Source organism: Oryctolagus cuniculus, chromosome 12, assembly GCF_964237555.1.
Source record: "Oryctolagus cuniculus chromosome 12, mOryCun1.1, whole genome shotgun sequence".
Lineage (NCBI taxonomy): Eukaryota > Metazoa > Chordata > Mammalia > Lagomorpha > Leporidae > Oryctolagus > Oryctolagus cuniculus.
Genome location: NC_091443.1, coordinates 1,603,471 through 1,625,558, shown reverse-complemented (window position 1 = coordinate 1,625,558; position 22,088 = coordinate 1,603,471). Strand labels below are relative to the sequence as shown.

Sequence of the window (22,088 nt, the reverse complement as noted above, 5' to 3'; positions counted from 1 at the left end):
CTTTGGAGACAAGGCACCTGGGAAGAGACACAGGTGGGCCTGCCGGGTGCTCCGAGCAGCCTGTGTCTGGGTGCTGGTAACGCGGGCGACCCACTGACCCCTGCACTTAGCATGTGTGCAACAGTTGGCCACACGCAGGTTGTGCCTCAAAACAGAGAGGCGGGACGAACAGCACTGTGTTGCCAGCCTGGTGCGTGTGGCTGCCCGTGGGGGATTCCTATCACCCAACCGGTTCGTCTTTGCACACAGCCCTGCACGTGCAGGTGCTGCTCCCTGAGGCGCAGGTAGGAGTGGGGAGCCCGAGGCAGGTGTGACTGAGTTTTCTCTGGGACCTGCACACGGCACACTTGCAGCTGTCCTTGTGTCACGGACCCTTCTGGTACCGGGAGCCCCTCCCCGACCCCACCTTGACTCTCAATGCCTGTGCCCAGTTCTGGAAGTTTCCTCTAGGACCCCGCGGTGACCCTCCAACCCTGCCCCACTGCAGGTGTGAGTATGACCTGCTGATCAACGCCGACCTGAGCAGCTCCCAGCACCAGCAGTGGTTCTACTTCCAGGTGAGCGGGATGAGGGCTGCCACCCGGTACCGCTTCAGCATCGTCAACTGTGAGAAGCCCAACAGCCAGTTCAATTACGGTACGCGCCCCAGGGGCAGCGGGGGGTGGGGTGGGGGGTCTCGGTAGCACCAGGAGAGAGGCACTTCTCGATGTGTCTGGATAGTCAGCAGAAGCCCTGCTTGGTGCCAGAGGGGCTGGCACATTTTGTGGTCAGGCGTGGCACTTAGCAAGCTGTGAGCACGGAGGGGCGGCTGGGCCCCCCTCTACCCCGGGCGGGCAGCTGACCTGCACAGGGCCCTCTGCTGCCTCCAGGTTCCCTTTGCCCACCTTGCACTCACTGAGGCTGCCCAGCCGGCTTGATTATTCTCTACCGCCATCTCCCAAGTCCCCTGGGAGCGAGTGTTTGCACCTGCTCGTCGCAACGCAGAGCAGGAGCCAAAGGGACACCCGACGTACACTCCCGGAAAACTGGAGAAACTTCGGACTCTCCCGGGTCCCTGTGGCCACTTTGGAGGAGACATCCAGGAGCCCACGACTGACCTGTGGCCCCAGGGTGCCTTCCTGCTGGCTCCTGCACTAACGGCTGGGTGCTGTCTAGGCCCAGGCTCAGGGGAGGGGCTGCCTGTGTTTTGTGCTGACTACACAGACCCTTGGTGGTGCAGAAAGGGAAAATGGGGACTTGACGCTCGCATCCACTCTGTGTGGCTGCTGTGGCCATTGCCACAAACAAGATCCGTGCCTTCCCTCAGGCTTCTGGGGCCCCAGAGTCCAGGTGCGTGTGTCGGGGCCGCAGTCCAGGCGTGTGCACTGCAGTGTTCCCCACGCGTGCGTGGCTCACTGCCCGTCCCGTCTCTGGAGCCAGCGTAGCCACGTGCTCAGGGTGTCTCTGCTCTTGTCCCGCGGCTCCTCTGGGCAGATTTCCCTTGCAAAGGGCATTCGGGATTTCATGGGGCCCTGGGACAGTCGCCTCATCTCAGGATCCTGTGTGAGGCCTCTTTGGCCACGCCCGGTTCACACTCACGGCGCGCAGAGCCCGGGACCTGGACCTTCCTGGAGGCCACCGCACTGCCTGCCCCCGAGGCTGTGTCCCTTTCTCCTTCCTCCTGGCCTGAGCCCGCTCTCGTCCCATGCAGGGATGCAGCCGACCCTGTACTCCATGAAGGAGGCCCTCCTCGGCAGACCCAGCTGGGTGCGGGCGGGCTCGGAGGTCTGCTACTACAGGTAAGCCAGGGGTTGTCTTCACTCTGTGGCTTTTCCACACCCGTCTGCAAACCCCAGCGGCGTGGGCTGGAATGCTGCTCTGTGGCTGTTCCGTCCCAGTGGCAAATGCCCGCCCTTCGAGGCACAGCAAGGCAGCGGCGCCCAAAGCCGACCCCAGGCAGCGGCCTCTGGTTTGCTGGGCATGGCTTGTCCTCCTCCCGGTGCACTAAGGCGAGCACCAAGCCACTCTTCCTCGGCCGTTCCCACGAGCCGGGAGGTGCTGGCCCGCTCTGCCCACCTGGGCTTCTCCTTCCCGGGGGACCACGCACCTGAGCAGCTGCCGCGCAGGGTGATCAGGTGGAAGCAGAGGGGGGTGGGTTTCAACTTCACCTACAGCCCTAGCTCAGGAGCCAGTGCCGTCAGTTTATAATGAAGCTAAAACACGCCTGTCTTGGGGTGAAAGAAATGCGTTTGAGACCCATGAGTTGATTCTGTATGGTGGAAAATAAAATTCAAGCCTAAGAGACATAAAAGGGTAGGAATTGTCAGGGCATGTAGGATCCATTAGCTCATTGCCAGTTTCTTCTAAAAACTGATGGGCTGGTACTTATTTTCTTGGCTGAAGTCAGTCTTGGCTTAGATGCCCTTAAATTCTGTTACCAGATGTTCTAGAGCTTGAGGTTGTATCACCAGCAGAGAGGGGGTGGGGTGGGGGCTGTGTCATGGCACAGCGGGGTCGGCGGCCGCCTGTGAGTCCCAGCCGGTGCAGCCATCTGGGGAGTGAACCAGCAGATAGAAGACCTCTGTGTCTTCCTCGCTCTCTGTAATTCTGCCTTTCAAATACCTAAGTAAAGTTCAAGAAGAAAAGAAAGAAAGAGGGTGCATGTCCTGGAACACCTGGGCCGTGGGGACTGTGAGGGGGGTGGGGGCAGGGCTCCTGCCGCTGTGTCAGACGGAAGGCGGAGACCAGCACGGAGACCGGGGCTGGGGCTGACCCTGCAGTGGAGTCGGAGCCGGCAGCCTCGGCCCTTGAACGTGACCGAATCTGAGCACGGCTTCCAGACGTCCTCTAAACAGCAGCAGACGCAGTGGCTTTGTTGCCTCCCGTTCACCGGAGTGCAGCTACCCTCTGGCGTCCACCCTGAGGATTCTCCGGTCTTTTCATGAAAGAGCCGTGGATTGGAAGCCCCCTCAGGGCGAGAGAGGCCATGGCTGCAGGACAGGAGTCTGAAAACCACATCTGTGCAGGAATGACCTCGGCTTCCTCTGAAGACGGTGACACTTGAACTCGGAAGACCCGGCTGCAGGCCGGCGTGGCTCTGGCACCTGAGAAGGGGCTGGACGCAGGAGCGGCCGGTGTCCTCCTGGTGGGTGGACGTGGCTCTCGGGACGGGGCCTCTGTTAGCCAAAAGCAGAGGAAAAGTCCTAACCGGGAGTCCAGCCCCGGCTGAGAAAGCAGATGTGAACAGCTTTCGGATTCGTTAACAAGACAATTGTGTGATTAAAGAGCAAGGGCAGGGCGGGGTGGAAACCACGCATGTGGAATGTAATCCGCAGCCTGAACACAGCAGATGAGCGGATAAGCCTGCTGCATTGTGATGTGGCTTGTTTCACAATTACTCACACATTATGTCCACATTTTCCAGTAATGGGGTCTGACAACTGGATGGATGTGTGCAGTTCCACTCACCCACGAATCAGAACACCTCTCCCTGTTGTAGCCGCCTTCTGTTATGCAGTATCTCGCGGGCATCGCAGTCCCTGAGCTGATCTGTGTACAAGGTTGCCTGGCCTCATCCTCGGCTTGACTTTGTTAGTCTGGGAGAACTCGGGGCCCGCACTTCCTTGTCCATAGCGTGTTACTATGGTTCATAGCGTGTTACTGTGGTTCATAGCGTGTTACTGTGGTTCATAGCATGTTACTACAGTCCATGGCATGTTGCTATGGTCCATGGCGTGTTGCTATGGTCCATGGCGTGTTACTATGGTCTATGGCGTGTTGCTGTGGTCCATGGCATGTTACTATGGTCCATGGTGTGTTACTATGGTCTGTGGCGTGTTACTACGGTCCATGACTTGTTGCTATGGTCCATGGCATGTTACTATGGTCCGTGGTGTGTTACTATGGTCTATGGCTTGTTGCTATGGTCCATGGCGTGTTACTATGCTCTGGCCAGCTGTGGTGTTCCATGGTGGAGGAACTGTGAGCGAATGCGGGAGGACTTTAAAATGCGCGTGGAAAATGGAGTCAAAGGATGTTTATGTTGGAACAAAAGACCTCGCGACCCACCCACAGCTTTTCCACAATCTCATTTTCCATGAACGTCAGGAAGGCCCTCTAGATGCCTGCATTTCAGTATTCGTTTTAGCAGCACAGTAGATGGGTCTTTTAATTCCGTGTTCTGTGAATTTGTACCTCGGGTATACGGCAGCGAAGGGCAGAGGGAAGGATTCGTTTCCTTCAAGGTGGATGCGCCGTGGGGAGGGAGGCGGCCTGGTCTGTGGGTCACCCACAGGCTGCTGGGATATCACAGCACCAGCAGCAAGAAATATGAATGAGAAATGTGAACAGTCTGGGCTAAGCCTCACATTCTGGATCCAACAATTGTTTTACCCAGACAAGAATTCTCTGGAAAGAGTGGGTGCCGCGAGTGGGGCAGCCTGGGTCTGTGGGCCACTTTCTTGGTCGTTTGTGCTTGCGGTTTCTGCCGATCATCAGTGATGGCTTCCGAGCAGGGTTAGTGGCCGTCTGCATCCAGAGCTGGGGTTGCACTTGGGTGACGCAGTCTCGATTGGCCGGGACGTGGCCGCTCTGCCCTGTGAGGTCTGTTCTGGCCGATGCACACTTGCCAAGCAGATGTCCTCGTTACGAGATTACCTGATTCACTGTGTCGTGGCACTTGTTCATTTCACGCACACCCAGAGAGACAGGAGTTCCCAGCAGGTTTCTAAGTACAGATGGAAACAGATTGGGTTCCTAACTATGTGTTTGTGTTTCCTGCTCGCCTCATTGGAGGCTTAGAGGTACAGAAGTGCACTCCTTCCAGAGATAAAGGGCCCAGGGGTGGGAAGCAGAGGGGGCCGTTTAAACGTGGTGGCTGGATCCCTCTGGCTGGGCCCCCAGCAGGCCCGAGGGCTCAGCTGAGTGGTACCAGGCTTCACCTAGAAGAGCAGGCTTGGGGGGCAGTTCTTGGAAGCACGTTGCACCCTGAGAAGGGACCCTGGCAATCACCCCCAGCCCCTCTCGTCCTGCGGTTCTCTGTGCAGTGGGGCCGGTTCTGCCTGCCACAGCCGTTCTGAAGGGCCAGTGGCAGGAGACAAACGCCCGGGAGCTTTCACAGCGCCCGGACACAGCAGGTGCCGGAGGAGTGTCGGCCAGCTCAGCACTGACAAGGGGAGGAACTGTGTGAACTTCGGGCCCAAAGCAGTGAGGCGGTCTCCACCAGCTCTCTCCCGATTACTGCGTGTTCCCGCCGGGGTTTAGACCCTCGGTTCACAGGCAACCCCGGTCTACAAAGTCCAGAACGTCAGATTTCTTACTCGCTGAATTGGCTGGAAGACCTCTTTTTGCCCAGTCCCTAGAGGCTGCCGATGGCAATGATACAAACTGTGGTCATGGAAGTAAGCGCCCATGGAGGGTTGAACCTGTTTACTGTGCTCACGTGGTTTCTCAAGACGATGAACATGCGTGCACCTCCATGTTCCCTTCTGGAGGATGTGTGTGATGATAGTGACCTTGAAGGATGTCGTTAGGATTAAAGTGGTTATGGCCATCCTAACGATTGCTCCTGGAGTTAGGCCTGGTTATTCTACAAACTTTACATGAGCAGCTGTTGTGGCCGGACTCTGCACCCAGCATGAGGGTGCACAGCTGTGTAGCCCAGGCCCTGCTGTGGGGAGCTGGCAGTGAGGGAGGCACAGCGTGGCTGGGGCTTGGCACCAGCGGGGGGCGGTTTGCAGGAGACACTGGAGACCTGAAGCTGAGAGGCCATGGGAGGTGGCTCTGCGTACAGAGGGAGGACGTGGGAAGCAGGTGGGACAGGAAAGATGCGTGTTACCGCCATGCAGACCTCGCTGCGTATGTTCACGTCATAACTGGGAGGACAGAAACTGCCCACGGGTGAGACCGCGCTCCCACGACAGCCAGAGTCACCACCAAGCAGAAGGCTTCTAAACCAGAGGCCTGCCTAGCTGGGGGCGGGGCCGTCTCCTGGGTGGCACCTGCTCCAGGTAGTGCCGGGTGACTCCACTGAGAGCAGGTGCAGCCGGGAGTTCACACCCGGGGGAGGGACGGAGCTGGCCCTCCCCCCGCTGAAGCTGCTTCTAAATGAGGTGGCGTCCCATTCTGTGGGCCTCCAGCAAGTGTCCTGCGAGGGCTGGCGGGCAGCCTTGCCCAGGACAGTCCCACCCCACCCGGCGGCACATCGGGGCTGCGTCAGGCAGGTGAGAGGCCAGACTTCAGCAGCCGCCGTGACCCTGGGAAGGCCTGATGCTTCTGTGCGTCCCTGGGCCCTGGGCCCTCAGGGACTTGGGAGCCAGGGGCTGGCCCGCCTTGCGCCGCTTCCGTTCTGCGGCCACTGCTGTCCCTCAGAGCCAGGGCTGCTTTGAGTGGGGAGAGGCCCGAGGCCTCTGGGGATCTCAGCTGCCCACCCGCTCTCCCCGTGCTCTGGTGGCTGCCGTCTGCAGCGGGGCTTCCTGGGCGAGCGACTCCGCTGTTCCAGGCAGGGTGGGGGAACCCACGGGGAGTGTGGCCGTGCCAGGGCAGACCCCAGCTCAGGGAGACCCCCCAGACCATCCTCGGGCCCTCAGGACATTCTGTCCTCCAGTGGAGATCGGGCCTGGCCTTCGGTGTCTGTCAGGGAAGAACGCGGGGGCAGTGAAGGCCTGGGTGTGCACTTCCACCACACATTCCTGCGTGCGTGTCTACATTGCTGCACGTGTGTGTGTGCTCACTCACACGTGTGTGTCTCAGGTGATCCCTCCCCCGTGTCTGCAGTGGCTGTCCCTGGTACATTGCTGCACGCATGTGTGTGCTCACTCACACGCATGTGTCTCCAGGTGATCCCTCCCCCTTCACATCATCTCCATCGGCTCCTGCATTGTGAGGAGGGGCTGCTGACTGGGCGCACGTCTGCCATGGGCTTTAGCGCGATCTCAGCAGGAGAGAGACGGCGCGTGCGACCACAGGCCTCTGAGCTCCCACCTGCTGCTCTGCAGACCTCCCAGGGACCAGCATCCTGGCTTTCGGAAAAACTTGCGGGAAATCAGGAAGAAAAGAGCCACGCGCCGGTGTCAAGATCTAGACAACTCAGGGGAAACCACCCCCTTGGAAGCTTCTACACCACAGGCACAAAGGAAGTGGACTCTCTGATCTGCGGGGAAGCACAGGGGTGCACGGGGCAGTCACGGGGGTCCCGAGGGGCTGCGGCATCTTCTGGTCCCCAGTGGTCAGGGCTGCCTGTGGCTGTCAGAGGCTGAGGCTTGAGCAGTGGCTCCGGCCATAGTCGGCAGGGCCAGCAGCTCATCCGACTCCGTTCCTCATAGTTTTTAGAAATGCTTCTTGTGTTACAAAGCACAAGACGTAGGCGTTTCCATCCGCTTGTTTCTTACACGCTTGCTGTTTTGCTTTGAGGGCGGCGTGAAGGCGAAGGAGAATGCCCGTAGCCTTTATGTTCTGCAAGAACTGCCTGCTGCTTCCTCCCTCCCCACAGCACCGGGGCCGGGCAGCAGTGCCGTGTGTTTGAAGGTGGTGGTGTCGGGGTGCGCTCTGGGTCGCAGTGCCGCCCTGACGGCTGTCTCGGCGTCAGCAGGCAGCGAGAGCGTGGCTGGCAGCGTGCGGGGATGTCCTTCTAGGTGTGACTTCCTCTGCGCCTGTTCCCGGAAGGATCGGGATTGGTTCTTCTTCCTGACGCAGGGACTGCGCCTTCTCGGGCCGTCCGGGATTGGACCACAGTGGGGGACGCACAGGTCCCTTTAGAAACAAGCGTCGTGGAGTGGACGGAACAGGGCTCCTCAGCCAGAGAGATCTGGGTTCTGGTCCTGTAGCTACCGATGAACTTCTCCACGCTCTCCCCTTCATCCACACAGCAGGCTGCTGCAATGCTAACAGAAGATGACGTTCGTCAGCCGTGATTTAGAATTCGGTTCAAGCGTGGATTTGGTAGATGGCCACCCCCCTGCCCCGTGGCATTGCAGCCCCTGCGGCCTAGGGAGAGACAGTGCCTAGGGGTGCCCTTGTGAGTCACGAAGACTCCGTCTGCAGGAGAGTTAACGGGGTGCCCAGCAGTCCCCCAGGTTCTAGCTCAGTGCCCACACAACCCTGGCTTTCAGACCCAGCACGGAGGGGCCGTGGCCTGCACTCCCTGCGGGCGAGGCCGGGGCAGGGCTGGCACGGGGAGCTGGCTCGGCCTGCAGCAGGTCCGCTTGTGCACGTCCATGTCTTCTGTGTCTCTCCGTGTGTTTTGAGGGCTCTGTGACCCGTAGGTGGCAGGCGAGGGTGCGCCCGCGGCCCCCGCCTCACCCTGTGCTCCTCTCCTAGGAACCACTACGTGCGGCATGTGGCTGGTGCATGTCCATGTCTTCTGTGTCTCTCCGTGTGTTTTGAGGGCTCTGTGACCCGTAGGTGGCAGGCGAGGGTGCGCCCGCGGCCCCCCGCCTCACCCTGTGCTCCTCTCCTAGGAACCACTACGTGCGGCATGTGGCTGGTGCCGGCGGCGCGCGCGGCAGGTGCTACTACACGCTCACCTTCTCCATCACCTTCCCGCACGGCGAGGACGTCTGCTACGTGGCCTACCACTATCCCTACACCTACACAGCCCTCATGGTAACGTGCCCCTTGCCACGGGACGGGCGGCCGAGGGCTCCCCGGGGCTGTCTTAACAATCTGGGGACCCCCACAGGTGGGAGGGTGGCAGGTGGGGAAGGCCTTCTGGAGGGCGTCAGGGCCTTGGTGGCTCTAGGGGGCCCTGTCCCCTTCCCAGGACAGAGCCCCCCCAAAAGGGGACTTTGAGAAGCCCAAGGCCTCTGCAGGTTGTGTGTGGGAAGTGGGGGAGTCTCTTAGCTCTGTCCTCAGGGTTCGCGTGGGGAGATGGAGCTGAGCTGGGGAGCTGAGCTGGGGAGCTGAGGGCAGGTGTGAAGACCCCTCACCGAAAGGAGTGGGGTGGAGGCCGCGGAGGAGCTCGGGAAGTCCCTGTCGCCTCTCCAGTCCTGGTCTGGAGGCTGCTATGAGGCCAGGCGCTTCTTCCGGGTCTCCCATGTGAGTGCAGGGGCCCAAGCACTTGGGTCATCTTTCCTAGGCCATAGCAGAGAGCTGGATGGAAGTGGAGCAGCGGGGACTTGAACCAGCGCCCATGTGGGATGCTGGCGCTGCAGGTGGTGGCTTTACCTGTTACAACACAACGCCGGCCCCAACCTGTCCTTCTTATACCTGGTGCTTCCCGTGTGCCTCTGGGGCCCTCGTGTTCAGAGCAAAGAACGTGGCCGAAAGTTTACAACAGACACACAGGAGCCTCTGGGGCATGGGGCTGTCACTGGAGAAAAGGCCGTGGAGGCCATGGGGTCCTTGTCTTCACACAAGAAAGAATTCCAGCGTGAGACAGAGAGCGGAGTGATACGGTTTACTGGGGACAGGGCGTCCGTCAGAATGGAAAGAACAGAGAGTGCCCGGTCGCTGGACTGGGGGAGAGGGAGGCTACATGGCTGAGTGGAGAGAACACACCTGGGCAGGGCGGGCGGCTCAGCAGAGAGCAGAGGGCTGAGTTAGTCGTTGTCTAGACTCCCTAGGTTTTAAGGGAGTCTGTTTACCCACCCCCCTCTCCTCCAGGACAAAGGATGGGGTTTGTTGGGTGAAAATTAGCAAGTTCCTCCCAGATTTGCTGGCACTGGGCAGAGTAGGGGGGCTCCCCTGCGGGCGTCTGTGAAGGTTTTATTGCCCATGTTATCGAGTCAGGTAGCCCCTTTGGTCCTGAGGAGAGAATTCTGGGAGCTTTCCTTGGGGGAAGGGCTGGGACCACCTGGGAGGTTCTCAGGGTGGGGGGGGGGGGACTTTGACATGAAATGCTGGGCTTCTGGGGCTTCCCAGTGGGTGCTGGTCTCAGGCCTTTCACACACACATGGGCTGATTTTTAATTCCCTGAGAGGGGCATTCATTCCACCTTGAAAGGAGGGGAAACAGGAGCAAGCGGGGTCCCCCAGCCCTGAGCTCACTGAGGGCCGGGAGGGAGGCCCGGTAACTGACCCAGCCTGCGGGCTGTCCCATTCATGAATGACAGGAACAGGGATTCCTCCTGCTCCCGCCTGAGTAACGCGGGTTCCAGAGGCCGTTTGTCACCTTCAAGTGACGGAACGTACAATCTCAATTCTAGGTTCTGCATTTTGAATAACTCTCGGTCTCTGTCCTCCCTGGACTGGAGGCCATCGGCCCTAGATTTCTCCTAAGAACCCCCCCACTGCTGTCGGGTAATGAGGGCCTTCCGGAATGCACTGGGTGTTTTATCTCTGGACTTGTCCTGAGAGGAAAGGTTTTCTCCCAACAGATCTATGACCCGTTAACCAGGAAGTGCCCGAGGGCAGGATGGGCTCGGCGGGCGGCCTGGGGCTGTGCGAGGGCTGGCAAACACGGGAGTTGCACTTCTCTCTCTCTCTCTCTCTTTTTTAAAGATTCATTTTTTTTTTTTACTTGAGAGGCAGAGTTACAGACAGAGGGAGAGACGGAGACTCCCCAAATGGCTGCAACGGCTGGAGCTGGGCTGATCCAAAGCCAGGAGCTTCTTTCAGGTCTCCCACGTGGGTGCAGGGCCCCAGGCACTTGGGCCGTCTCCCACTGCTTTCCCAGGCCAGCAGCAGGGAGCTGGATGGGAAGTGGAGCAGCCGGGACTGTACCTGGCGCCCGTGTGGGCGGATGCTTAACCCAGTACAGCACGGCCCTGGGCCCTGCACTTCTCCTGTAACACGGGTCACGCTGAGCGCTTGCAGGGTTTGTACCGGGTGGGGGTGGGGGCTGCTTTTCGCATGAATGCAGTTTTGGAACTTGGAGAACTGTATTGTTCCACCATAATAAGACAATTAGTGCTTCCTTCTCTGATATCTCCCAGATGCTTGCCAGCAGCTCTGTCGGGTAATTGGCCAAATTACAGAATTAAAATAAAGCGGAGAGAAAGAAATACCACTTTGTTGTCGTTCTGAAGCAGACAAGGAGTTATGCTTTGATCCGCTGGGAGAGGCCTGTGTTGCAGCGGCGCTTCAGTGTTGTTAGCCACGCTGGGTGCAGTGTCGGGACTACATGATGGCTGCAGGGACCCGAGAGTGATCCTCATGGGCGTCTCAGGAAATCAAGAAGGGAGACGCGCTGGCAGCTCGCAGCCATGAGAGCTGGCAAAGGCAGGGAGGCTGGCCCGACGTGGACGCCACAGGCTGGGAGAGTTCAGGCAGTGTCCTCACCAGGTGTGGGCCGTTGTCTTCAGAGAAGGGGAGTGGGGGAGGGAGGGAGACTTAGGTGCTGTATGTACGCTGGCTTACAGAGGGCTCCGAATACATGGAGAGTTTAAACAGTGTCACATGGCAAATGTTGCCTTCCGCATGGGAGAGCGAGGATGCCGGCACAAGTCATGGATCAGCCTTGTCGGTAGGCAGCGGCAGCTTTGTCTGCGCCTGAACCAGAGCCAGGCGCCCAGGGGTTCCTGCTGAGGAGGTGAGAGCGGTGGCCATCCTGAAGGGCCACGCTGGGCACGAATGGTGGCGTCTCCAGCCGGCCCTCTGTGTTCTGGCTGTGACCTGGGGAAAGCCACCGTCCGTCCCTCAGCCTTAGCCTGCTCGTCTGAGGTGGACACACAGCAGCGGTTCCTATGCAGGCCTGCTCGCAGATCATGTGATGGGTGCGTGGGCTGTGACAAACTGGCAGGTGGGGAGGGTTAATAAGGGGCCGGTGTCAGTGCTGATGGAACCATGGACTTACTCTGTGGGATGATGTGAGATCGTTTTCTCTGTTGAACTGAGTGGGAGATGTCCTATAATTTATAGTAAAATTAAACTTATTCCAGAAATCCGAATTAAAGACCCAACAGAAATGACTAGGAAGGCCGCTCATGGCTCTCATAGGATGCGTGGTGATCTTCCTTACTCTTTCCCAAAATTCTCAGTGATAAAAATGTGTTTAATTTTAATGGAAAAAGGATATTAATCCCTCCTTTCTTTATAGTCAGAGTCTAGTAATTTCTCTCAACGTGAAGTAGGTCCCTTTAACTTGGGGAGAGCCGCGTGGGCCGGCTGGGGCACTTGGGAGAGGCCAGGGAACTCCGCAGGCTGGGCAGCGGTCACTGGGGTCAGCTGTGACTTGTCTTCTCGTGATGAGAACTCGCAGGTTCCCTGATGAGGGTGTTGAGTGGCAGCTGAGACCTGGGCCGCGCTCAATAAAGCAGCCTCGTCTTCGGGGCGGCCGTTCTGAGCCGGGGAGCGGCGAGGGCGGCAGTGGGCTGACGGTCAGTCGGAAAGGGAAGCTTCTCCGGTGCATCAGCAGGCCCGCGGAGGTCCAGGGGGGCTTTCCTGGAGAGGGGATGCAGGATGGGGCTCAGGCCGTGTTCCGCTCGGTGTCTGTCACCAGGCCTCTCGGACACCCCGGGCTCATCCCCACGGTCCTCAAGCGGGCGGCAGGTGCCTCCAGAGGCCCTGCTTCCCTCCTCCACGATCCCAGTGAGGTCTGGTGACTCGGGGCCTCTCTGGGGGTGAGATGGCCACATCTGCTGGGACCTCATTTTCAGGGGAACAGGACCAAGCCATTTTTGCAAAGAGGAAACAGCGGACGCTCACAGCTGCTCTGCGTGTAGCAGGCTTCCGCGTGACAGGCAGCGGGCAGTCCCGGGCATGGGCTCTGGCGTGCTCGGTGCCGTCAGCGGCAGGTCCGGTGGAGAGATTTCACACAGGGACTCGTGACGAACCCGTGTCCCCCAAGATGAGCGATGCTCTGCCATGGGCGGCGTTCGTGGAGCTGTATCTTGTGAACGACGCCAAACAGGAGAGAGAACTTGCAAACATCGCGTGCTTCTGAATTGGTGGCGAGGGTGTGCGCTGGGACAGCACTCGCCTGAGGACAGTGTGCGCGGCACAGCTGTGGCTCTGTGACTCTTTCTGTCCTCTTAGCTAATTGTGCCTGCTGACCTTCACTGACAGACCAGCCCTGCTTCCCAGCTCTGACTCGGGAGGGCTAGACTGTGCCGAGGTGTTAGTGTCGGGGAACAGGTGGCAAGAGCTGTCCCATCGCAGAACCCCAGCCACCGACCTGTGCAGAAGGCTCCCACTGCAGCCAGCAGCCTCCGTCAGGGCTGAGAGACGAGATTGGAGAGAGACACAGAGAGAGATGTGTATACATTGGGGCACAGACACACACGCAGACACACTGAGACACACACAGACACACTGAGACACAGCCAGCCACACTGAGACACAACCAGCCACACACGGAGATACACAGCCACACTGAGACACACATGGAGACACGCAGACACACTGAGGCAGACACACAAACACACACTAAGACACGCAGACACTGAGACACACAGACACTGAGACAGACGCGCACACACACAGACTTTGTGCAGCCTCTCTGCTGCCAGTGCCCGAGGGCAGGTTCCTGAGTGTGGGGGGTGGGGGGAGCCCTGCAGGCCCAGTGACAGCTTCATTTTGTTTCCTGCTGCATTCTCCACACGCCTGTGCCATGGGTTGCCTGCCTCGTCCTCCTCCGTACACACCCGGGTGCTGCAGTGTGTTCCAGCCCCACGGCTGTGTGGGGAGGTGGAGGGTGCTCTCTGAAGACCGAGCCTGACTCCCGGCCACGGAAACGGGACCGGGCCGTGCGCTCTGCCCTCATTTTGTGCTCTGATTCGTGCATGACTGAGCTGCTGTCCTCAGGGCTCCCACTCTGAGTACGACTTTTCCCCTGCCATTTTTGTGCATATCTTTTAATCCCATGTGATTTGCTTCTTAAGATTTATGAGTTTTATATGTTCATCGTGGATCGTGCCCTTTCTCAGAGTAAGATTTTTAAATCCCGTTTAATGCCCTTGATCTTGACTGTGGCCATGCGGTGGCCGTGCCTGCTTTAGCTGGTGTTTGCCGACATGCAGCTCCAGCGTTCTCCTTTCACGTCGGAGCGGAAGCAGATTAGGGGGCTCCTCGAACGCATCCTGTTGCTGTCGCTCTCTGAAAGTGTCTCTTGGGACTTGAAGAGTCCTCAAAGTCGTGCCATTGCACCAGGCCGACTGACCTGTTGTTTGTACCAAGTTCTGCTTTCCTTCTGCCGTTTTGGTTCCACGCCATCTTCCACGCGATCTTCCACGCTTTCGTGCTGGTTTTTCCTGTTGCAGTGTGGGTCGCGTTTCCTCTGACGTTTCTCCTTGATGTTTGCAGTTACACCAGGGCTTCCCTTCCAGGTCTGGAAAACAATCTGTTTGCGCTGACATCTCCCCGCCGACAGGAGCAGCTGACACCCAGCAGGGCTTCGCTGTCGTTAGATGAAGTACAGCAGCCACTGCACAGGGCTGGGAGTGCTCCTCCCACACCCAAGTTAGAGATGAGAAAACCGAGTCCCACGGGGGTGAGGCGAGGAACTCCGGAGCCTGCCCGGGCTCTGCCGCCGGAAGGCGAGTGTGCAGCCTCCGAGTCACACAGGGGTGAGGCGAGGAACTCCGGAGCCTGCCCGGGCTCTGCCGCCGGAAGGCGAGTGTGCAGCCACCGAGTCACACAGGGGTGAGGCGAGGAACTCCGGAGCCTGCCCGGGCTCTGCCGCCGGAAGGCGAGTGTGCAGCCACCGAGTCCCACAGGGGTGAGGCGAGGAACTCCGGAGCCTGCCCGGGCTCTGCCGCCGGAAGGCAAGTGTGCAGCCACCGAGTCACACAGTGAGTGTGCAGCCACCGAGTCACACAGGGGTGAGGTGAGGAACTCCTGGAGCCTGCCCGGGCTCTGCCGCTGGAAGGCGAGTGTGCAGCCGTCGAGTCACACAGCGAGTGTGCAGCCACCAAGTCACACAGCAAGTGTGCAGCCACCGAGTCACACAGGGGTGAGGCGAGGAACTCTGGAGCCTGCCCGGACTCTGCCGCCGGAAGGCGAGTGTGCAGCCTCCGAGTCACACAGTGAGTGTGCAGCCACCGAGTCCCACAGGGGTGAGGCGAGGAACTCCGGAGCCTGCCTGGGCTCTGCCGCCGGAAGGCGAGTGTGCAGTCACCGAGTCACACAGGGGTGAGGTGAGGAACTCCGGAGCCTGCCCGGGCTCTGCCGCCGGAAGGCGAGTGTGCAGTGGATGCGCCTGCCTATGGCCGCTTGCTCTGCTGCTCTCGCATTTCCAAGAATTAAGTGATCCTGCCAGGTCTACGAAAGACAAACGTCCCTCTGTCCCTGGGTTCCTCCCTTGTCCGTGTGTTTCCCATTTGTGATGCCATCAGTATTTGGTAATGTGTACTTTATCCCTCGGTTAGTTTTCATGTCTGCACGGTGCAGCAGCTGTGTTTCTCATGGTCACTGAGATGGAGCCTGTGGGACTGGTCTGTGGTGCTCTCCTGACGGGGGGCAGCTGGTGTGCAGGGTTCTGTGCTCCTGGGCTCTGGCCTGAGCTGGCACGAGCGACGTCCGGCTGCGCACGGGCCCACTGGACTGCGATCCTCGCTGCTTTGCAGCTCTGAGCCCTAAGACGAGTGCTTTTTCCTTGGCCCAGGGAGGCCCTCCCTGCTGGTGGTGGGATCTTTAGCTCTTAGACGGGAAGGCAATTCGTGCCCTGACGTCAGGGGCGATGACTTTTGGTGCTGAAGGCACCGTGAGCACGCAGGGCGGTGGGCAGCCTTGGCCTCCTCATGGCTAGTCCTGGTGCCTTGGTCAGTGAGTCGCTTCAGAGGACTTGCAGGTGTGTCACCGGCCGTCCTGTCCTGTCTGTGCGTTACCTGCAGTCCTGCAGGTATTGGGAACAACGCTTGGTCCTAGCCGGTCATCCGGTCATCCGTCAGTTTAGCAAGCCCCGGGGCAGCCGCTGCCCGCCTCCCTCCTGTGTGCTCCCTGGCCTGGGGTGCTCTGTCTTCCGGGTGACAGGGCTGGGGTCCTACCCTCTGGCATTCAGTGCCACCTGAAAACAGCCCCCAGCCTCCGCACCGTCCAGGTGGAAGGGCCACACGTGCCAGTGACTCCGGGCCCGCGGATGCTGGGCGGATAAGGTGCACAGAAACCCTCGTCCACGAGGAGCCCGCCGACGTCAGCGGCTCCTGTTTGTTGCTGCCTGTGTTACCGAACCCGTGAAAACCGTGCTGCCTGCTCTGTCCCTGCTCCAGACTCACCTTGACCTGCTGGAAAGAAGCGTCGACCGGAGGCAGGTCTACTTCCGGCGGGAGGTCCTCTGCCACACGCTGGGCGGGAACCCGTGTCCCCTGGTGACCATCACCGCCATGCCCGCGTCCAACAGCCCTGACCACCTGGAGCAGTTCCGTGAGTAAACTCTTCTTCAAAGCTGCCGCCGCAGGGGTGCTGTGCAGACTGGGAGAGCTGTGTGCTTTCTGATTGGAGCTCCTGATGGGCTGGGCGTGTCTGTGTGTGGGACAGCCTGCACTCCTCCTGACGGGCTGGGGCGTGTCTGTGTTAGTGGGACGGGATGGGCGTGTCTGTGTGTGTGGGACAGCCTGCACTCCTCCTGATGGGCTGGGCGTGTCTGTATTTGTGGGACAGCCCCCACTCCTCCTGATGGGCTGGGGCGTGTCTGTGTTGGTGGGACAGCCTGCACTCCTCCTGACGGGCTGGGGCGTGTTGTCTGTGTTTGTGGGACGGGCTGGGGCGTGTTGTCTGTGTTTGTGGGATGGGCTGGGGCGTGTCTGTGTTTGTGGGACGGACCCCACTCCTCCTGATGGGACGCAGAGGGAGGCGAGGGCTGCTGCCACAGCACACAGAGGGACCGAGAGCTGGCTGCAGCAGAGAGCTGTTCCCAGCGACACAGCCGGGACACTGGCTCACACCTCCACCTCTGGTCAGGGAGCTCACACACTCAGACACAGCACACGTGCAGACACACAGACACACAGATGCACACGCACAGACACAGAAATGCAGGAGACACCCATACACAGATGCACAGACACACAAGAGAGACACAGAACCTCAGAACACACACAGACAGGAGACACTCACAGACATGCACAGATACACAGAGACATATAGAGACACATGAGAGACACAGACACAAAGACACAGGAGAGACACAGAGAAAGCACACACAGAGACACAGAGACACAGAAAGCATACAGACAAGAGACACTCACAGACATGCACAGATACACGGACACAGAGACACACAGAGACACAGTAGAGACACATAGAAAGTGAGCAGACACAGACACAAGACACACACAGATACAGAGACACAGATACACAGAGATAAAGACACACACAGAGATACTAGAAGCAGACACAACACAGACACACAGAGACACAGGAGACACATACAGACATGCCAAGATGCACACACAGACAGGGACACACACAAACACAGAGACACAGAAGACACATACAGACACGCAAGGGAGCACACACATGGGAGATACACACACACAGACGGGGACAGAGACACACACATGCCTTCTGACATTGGGGTTCTGAGCATGAGTGGGACCCACCTGTCCCGAGTGCAGCCTGACAGTGGCTCTGCTGCAGTCACAGATGGAGCTTTGGCAAGAAGCCCCGTGCAGGGTGAGGGGCACTGTCCACACACACGTTTGGAGAGGAGTAGAATCCAGCTGCCTTGTCCCCCGCAGACCCAGCCGTACCCGGCGACGCGCCAGCTGTGTCCCGGACCGGTGGGTACCAAGTGCAGTTTCTCCACCGCGCGGCCTCTGGCAGCGGGCACTGAACAACTCGCGTCATAAACAGCCAGTGGTCCCGTCTGAAATAACGAGGCCCTAGAGCGCTTTTCTGAATATTAGGGGATTTTCCGAAGATTCCCTCGGTGTGTTTCCCACGTCACTCAGGGCAATTTCTGTGACTGTCACAGGTGGGCGGGACCCGGGGCCTGGGGACAGCAAATCCTTCCTGGGCCAGCGCACTGAATGACCACATGCTGCGTGAGTCCAAGTTCTGTCTCCAGGGAAGAGGTGGGCAGAATCCCGGCGTGCAGCTGGGACCCCGAGGGGCTGTGTGTTGCGTTTTGCCGACACCGCTGCTTCTGTTGGTGTTGTCACTAGAGATCATTCAGGGAAATTGCTTAAAAAAAGGTGTGGGGGAGGCAGGCAGCGCGAGGACTCCTGGTGCCCTGCCGGATCAGCCCGGCTTCCGCAGGCTCCTTGATCAGCTATCGAATGTGGACCTCGTGCAGCACTGGCTTTTCTCTCTTGCACGTGTGCTGTCCTGCCAGTTGCTCACTTGAAGAGGCGTCGTGGGCGGGAGAGGGGGCTCCCGGGTGCTAGAGGGTGCTCACCACAGTCAAGGCCTCGGCTGTCGAGGGAAGCCGAGCTGCACTAGGGCTGTCTGTGCGGTCCTGGGACCCAGACCATCGCACACCTGCCTCCCCACCCCCCGGAAGGCAGCGTGGCTCGTCCACTGCTCTTCCATCACCACCCTGCAGTTCTTCCGTCAGCGTTGAACGCGGGGCCTGCTCACGGTGCAGCCGGGCCCGGGAGTGCTCGGGGGCGGGCGGGAGCCCTTTGCTGCTCCGCCCTCGTGCACGGGCAGCTGCTGCCGGCCTTCCTGCCGCGAGTCCTGCCAGTGTGGGCGAGGAGCTGGCTGGAGACCCATCCCTAGGCTTCTTTCCAGAGGCCCCTGGCTCACAGGTCACTGAGCGGGGCTCGGGAAGTCCAGTCCTGTGCCGTGGTGGTGCTGGTGTCCAGCCTCGGTGTCTGGTTAGGAGGGCGACGTGCAGCAAGTGTGCCGGTGCCGGTATGTGGCAGCTGCATCCTGGTTCCTACCTTCTTGTCCCCGTCCTGTGTCCTCGGCTGTCAGGAATCCTCCCAGCGGTTAAAGCAACTGCTGTGGAATCGGCCACATGTCAGCGTATTTCTCTGTACCTGCTCTCAGTGAAGGGTATTCCTCTCCTGGCCGGGGCGGGGGCGGGGGCTGGGGCGGTGTCTAACTCTGGTTCGGTACCTGTCGCCCAGTTCCCTGTACCGACCACCTCCTGCGGCCTCTGGCAGTCACTGTTCCGTGTTCAGACTGAGGCTTTTCTCGCTTCTTCGTATGAGGGAGGATATGTGGTGTGTGTCCGTGTGTGGTCTGTTTCACGGAACATGATAGCCTCCAGTTTTAGCCATTTGCTACAAATGCCAGGACTGCATGGTTACGTGGCTGAGTAATATGTCCCGGTATGTATGTATGTGCACACACACACACACACACACACGTTTCATCTGACGATGGACAACTTGACTCCGTATCTTGGCTGTTGTGAACAGTGGTACAGCAAGCATGGTGGAGCAGGTACGTCACTGACACAGTTATTTCGTGTCTTTTGGGTATACACCCAGCAGTGGGATTGATGGATCATATGGCAGTTCCGTTTCTACTTTTCTGCGCTATTTACATTCCCACCAACAGTATATAAGATTCTTCTTTCTCCCATCCTCATTAGCATATGTCACTCTCCTTTTTGATAACAGCCATTCTGATAGGGGTGAGCTGATGTCCGTTGTGGTTTTGATTTCCCTGGTGGCCAGTGATAGGAGGCACTTTTCTCGTGCAGTTTTGGTCATTTGTATTTCTTCTTTTGAGAAATACCTGTTCAGGCCCCTTCCGGTTTCTGCACTGCATTGGTTGTTTTTCTGCTGTTGAGTTTTTCTGATGCATTCTGGATTTTAATCTTTTGTCAGCTAAGTAGTTTGCAGATATCTTCTCCCGTCCTGTGGCTCTCCCTTCACTGCGTTCTTTCCTTTGCTGTGCAGAAGCCTCTGAGTCTGGTAGACTCCCACTTGTCTGGTTTGGATTTCCTTGCCTGTACTTTTGGGGAGTTACCTAGTGAATCACTGCCTACTGCAATGTCTCCCTGTGCTTCCCCTGTGTTTTCTTCCAGTAGTTTCATAGTTTCAGGTCTTACGTGTGGTGTTTGATGGATCTTGAGTTGATTTTTGTATATGGTAAGAGGCAGGGATCTAATTTCAGTTTTCTACTTATGTCGTTTTGTTATCGGTTCTAACAGCTTTTTGGTGGAAAGGTGAGGTTTTCCACATGCAAAATCAGATCGGCAGCAAACACTGTAACTTCTTTTTCTGTTTCAATGCACTTCTTCCTCTTCCCTTACTGCTCTAATACTTCTGATACTACGTTGCAAAAGCGAGGTGAAGCTGGACCTCCCTGCCTTGTTCCAGATTGGAGGGAAGATGCTGTCCCTCGCTCTGGGTTTGTCTTACACAGCCTTCTGCATTTTGAGGTATGTTCCCTCTGTCATTTCTTGACTGTTTTTCATGAAGCAGTGTTGACTCTTACCCTCTGCCTTTCAAATACATGAAATAAAATTTTAAAAATTCGCACAGCAAACTGTGATGGTGACACGCACACATGCATTGCTGTGTGTCTAAAAGGGAAAACCATAACCACACCCTCTACCCTCCCGCGTGCGCTTACTCATGCTGTAGGTCGTAAAGAAAACACTTCACTGCCCATGAGCCCCCGAATGAGGCGTATTGATGTAGGAAGATAAAACAGCAAATGAAGCCGTGGCCAAGCTCCTCCTGCCTCCAGCCTCCCAGCCGGGGAGCTTACATGGTCTTACCCGCTTCCTCCATGCGTGTGGGACAGTCTATGCCCTGGGCTGCCGGCTGCCGGCTTCCTGGTTCACAGCCACCGCCCCCTGCTCCGGAGCTGCTTGGGCACTGGAAGGCTTGTCACGAGTCTTATTTTAGAAATCCAAGAATGTAGCGCATTCTCTGGGCCCCGGGGGCTCCCCGCTGCAGGATGGCTCCCGGGGGTTTGGTCTCCAGTCCTGATCCTGGAGCTCCTCCGGGGGGGTTATTGATTCCTTTGGTTTTTCTGGGCTCCAGAGAGTCTCCGAGAAGCATTTATTGCATTCGGTTTATTTTTCAAAAGCACTTTGTTTAAAGAGCGTTATTTTCCTGGAAACGTTCATCTTACTTTTTGGATGGACGTCTGTTTAGCACAGTTGCCACCAGACCTGCTGGCTGCCCGCTCTGTCTCCACTGCGGGAAGTGAGGGCGATGCTCTCCTCACAGACCTCCTGAGAGGAGCCTGCCCACAGCGTGGGCCCGGAGCCCCAGCCACAAGCTCACTGTGCTCAAGGGCCAGGACCCTCCGGGCCTCGGCTGTGGACCGTGAGCACGCACAGCCTCTGGAAAATTGTCCTTGGAGCCATCTGGGATGAGAGATAGGTGATAAAAGGGATGGAGGCAGGGGGAGAGTGTGGCGTAGCACCCAGGGTGTGGTGGTGGTGATGGAGGGTGGACTGGCAACTAGGATGGGTGGGCCCTTCCTGCCTGGGGAGAGTCAGGACGGGGGAGCCAGGGGCATTGCGGTTGGCACCACAGAGTGCCGGTGGGGTGGGGAAGCCGAGTCCAAGGGAGCAGGCAAAGGCACCCACAGAGGCCGTCTCGGGAGCTGGCCTGGGGACAGCCGTGTAGGAAGTTCCCTCCGGGAAGCTGTTCCCAGTGGAGCCTGAGATGTTCCGGGGGTGATCTGGGGTCGTTGCACTCAGCCTGGGGGAGCCGTGAGCTGTGCATGAGCAGGCGCTGGGTGTGCAGGCGCTGAGTACTTCCAGTCGAGAGCTGACGTTGTCTTCACTTGGCACACTCCTCAGGAAGGGGTGTGTGTCTAGTGCGTGTGTGTCTAGTGCGTGTGTAGTATTGTAGGTTCTTTTAATTCAAAACAGCCAATTATGTTACCGGTTTGCTTATTAATAATTCAAAATTAATAAGCTGTGTGGGTTCATGCCTCATATTCAGAGAAAAATTCTGAATACTGGCACAAACAGACTAGGCAGCAGGGTAAGTTTTTCTTTTTTTTTTTCTTTTTTTTTGACAGGCAGAGTGGACAGTGAGAGAGAGAGACAGAGAGAAAGGTCTTCCTTTTGCCGTTGGTTCACCCTCCAATGGCTGCCGCGGCCGACGTGCTGCGGCCGGCACACCGTGCTGATCCGAAGGCAGGAGCCAGGTGCTTCTCCTGGTCTCCCATGGGGTGCAGGGCCCAAGCACTTGGGCCATCCTCCACTGCCCTCCCTGGCCACAGCAGAGAGCTGGCCTGGAAGAGGGGCAACCAGGACAGAATCTGGCGCCCCGACTGGGACTAGAACCAGGTGTGCTGGCACCGCAAGGCAGAGGATTAGCCTAGTGAGCTGCGGCGCCGGCCCAGGGTAAGTTTTTAAGCTTTTTCTTCAGT

General features: G+C 58.3%; 1 protein-coding gene across 1 annotated transcript in view; it reads left to right on the top strand.

The window, feature by feature from the left end:
- The window catches only part of AGBL1 (AGBL carboxypeptidase 1), a 636,726-nt gene that overhangs the window by 137,332 nt on the left and 477,306 nt on the right, over positions 1–22,088 (top strand). The window contains exons 14-17 of the mRNA XM_070053460.1: positions 488–636; positions 1,691–1,778; positions 8,436–8,580; positions 16,061–16,214. Of these exons, the coding sequence (XP_069909561.1) occupies positions 488–636; positions 1,691–1,778; positions 8,436–8,580; positions 16,061–16,214 (536 nt within the window). The remainder of the gene's footprint in view (positions 1–487; positions 637–1,690; positions 1,779–8,435; positions 8,581–16,060; positions 16,215–22,088) is intronic.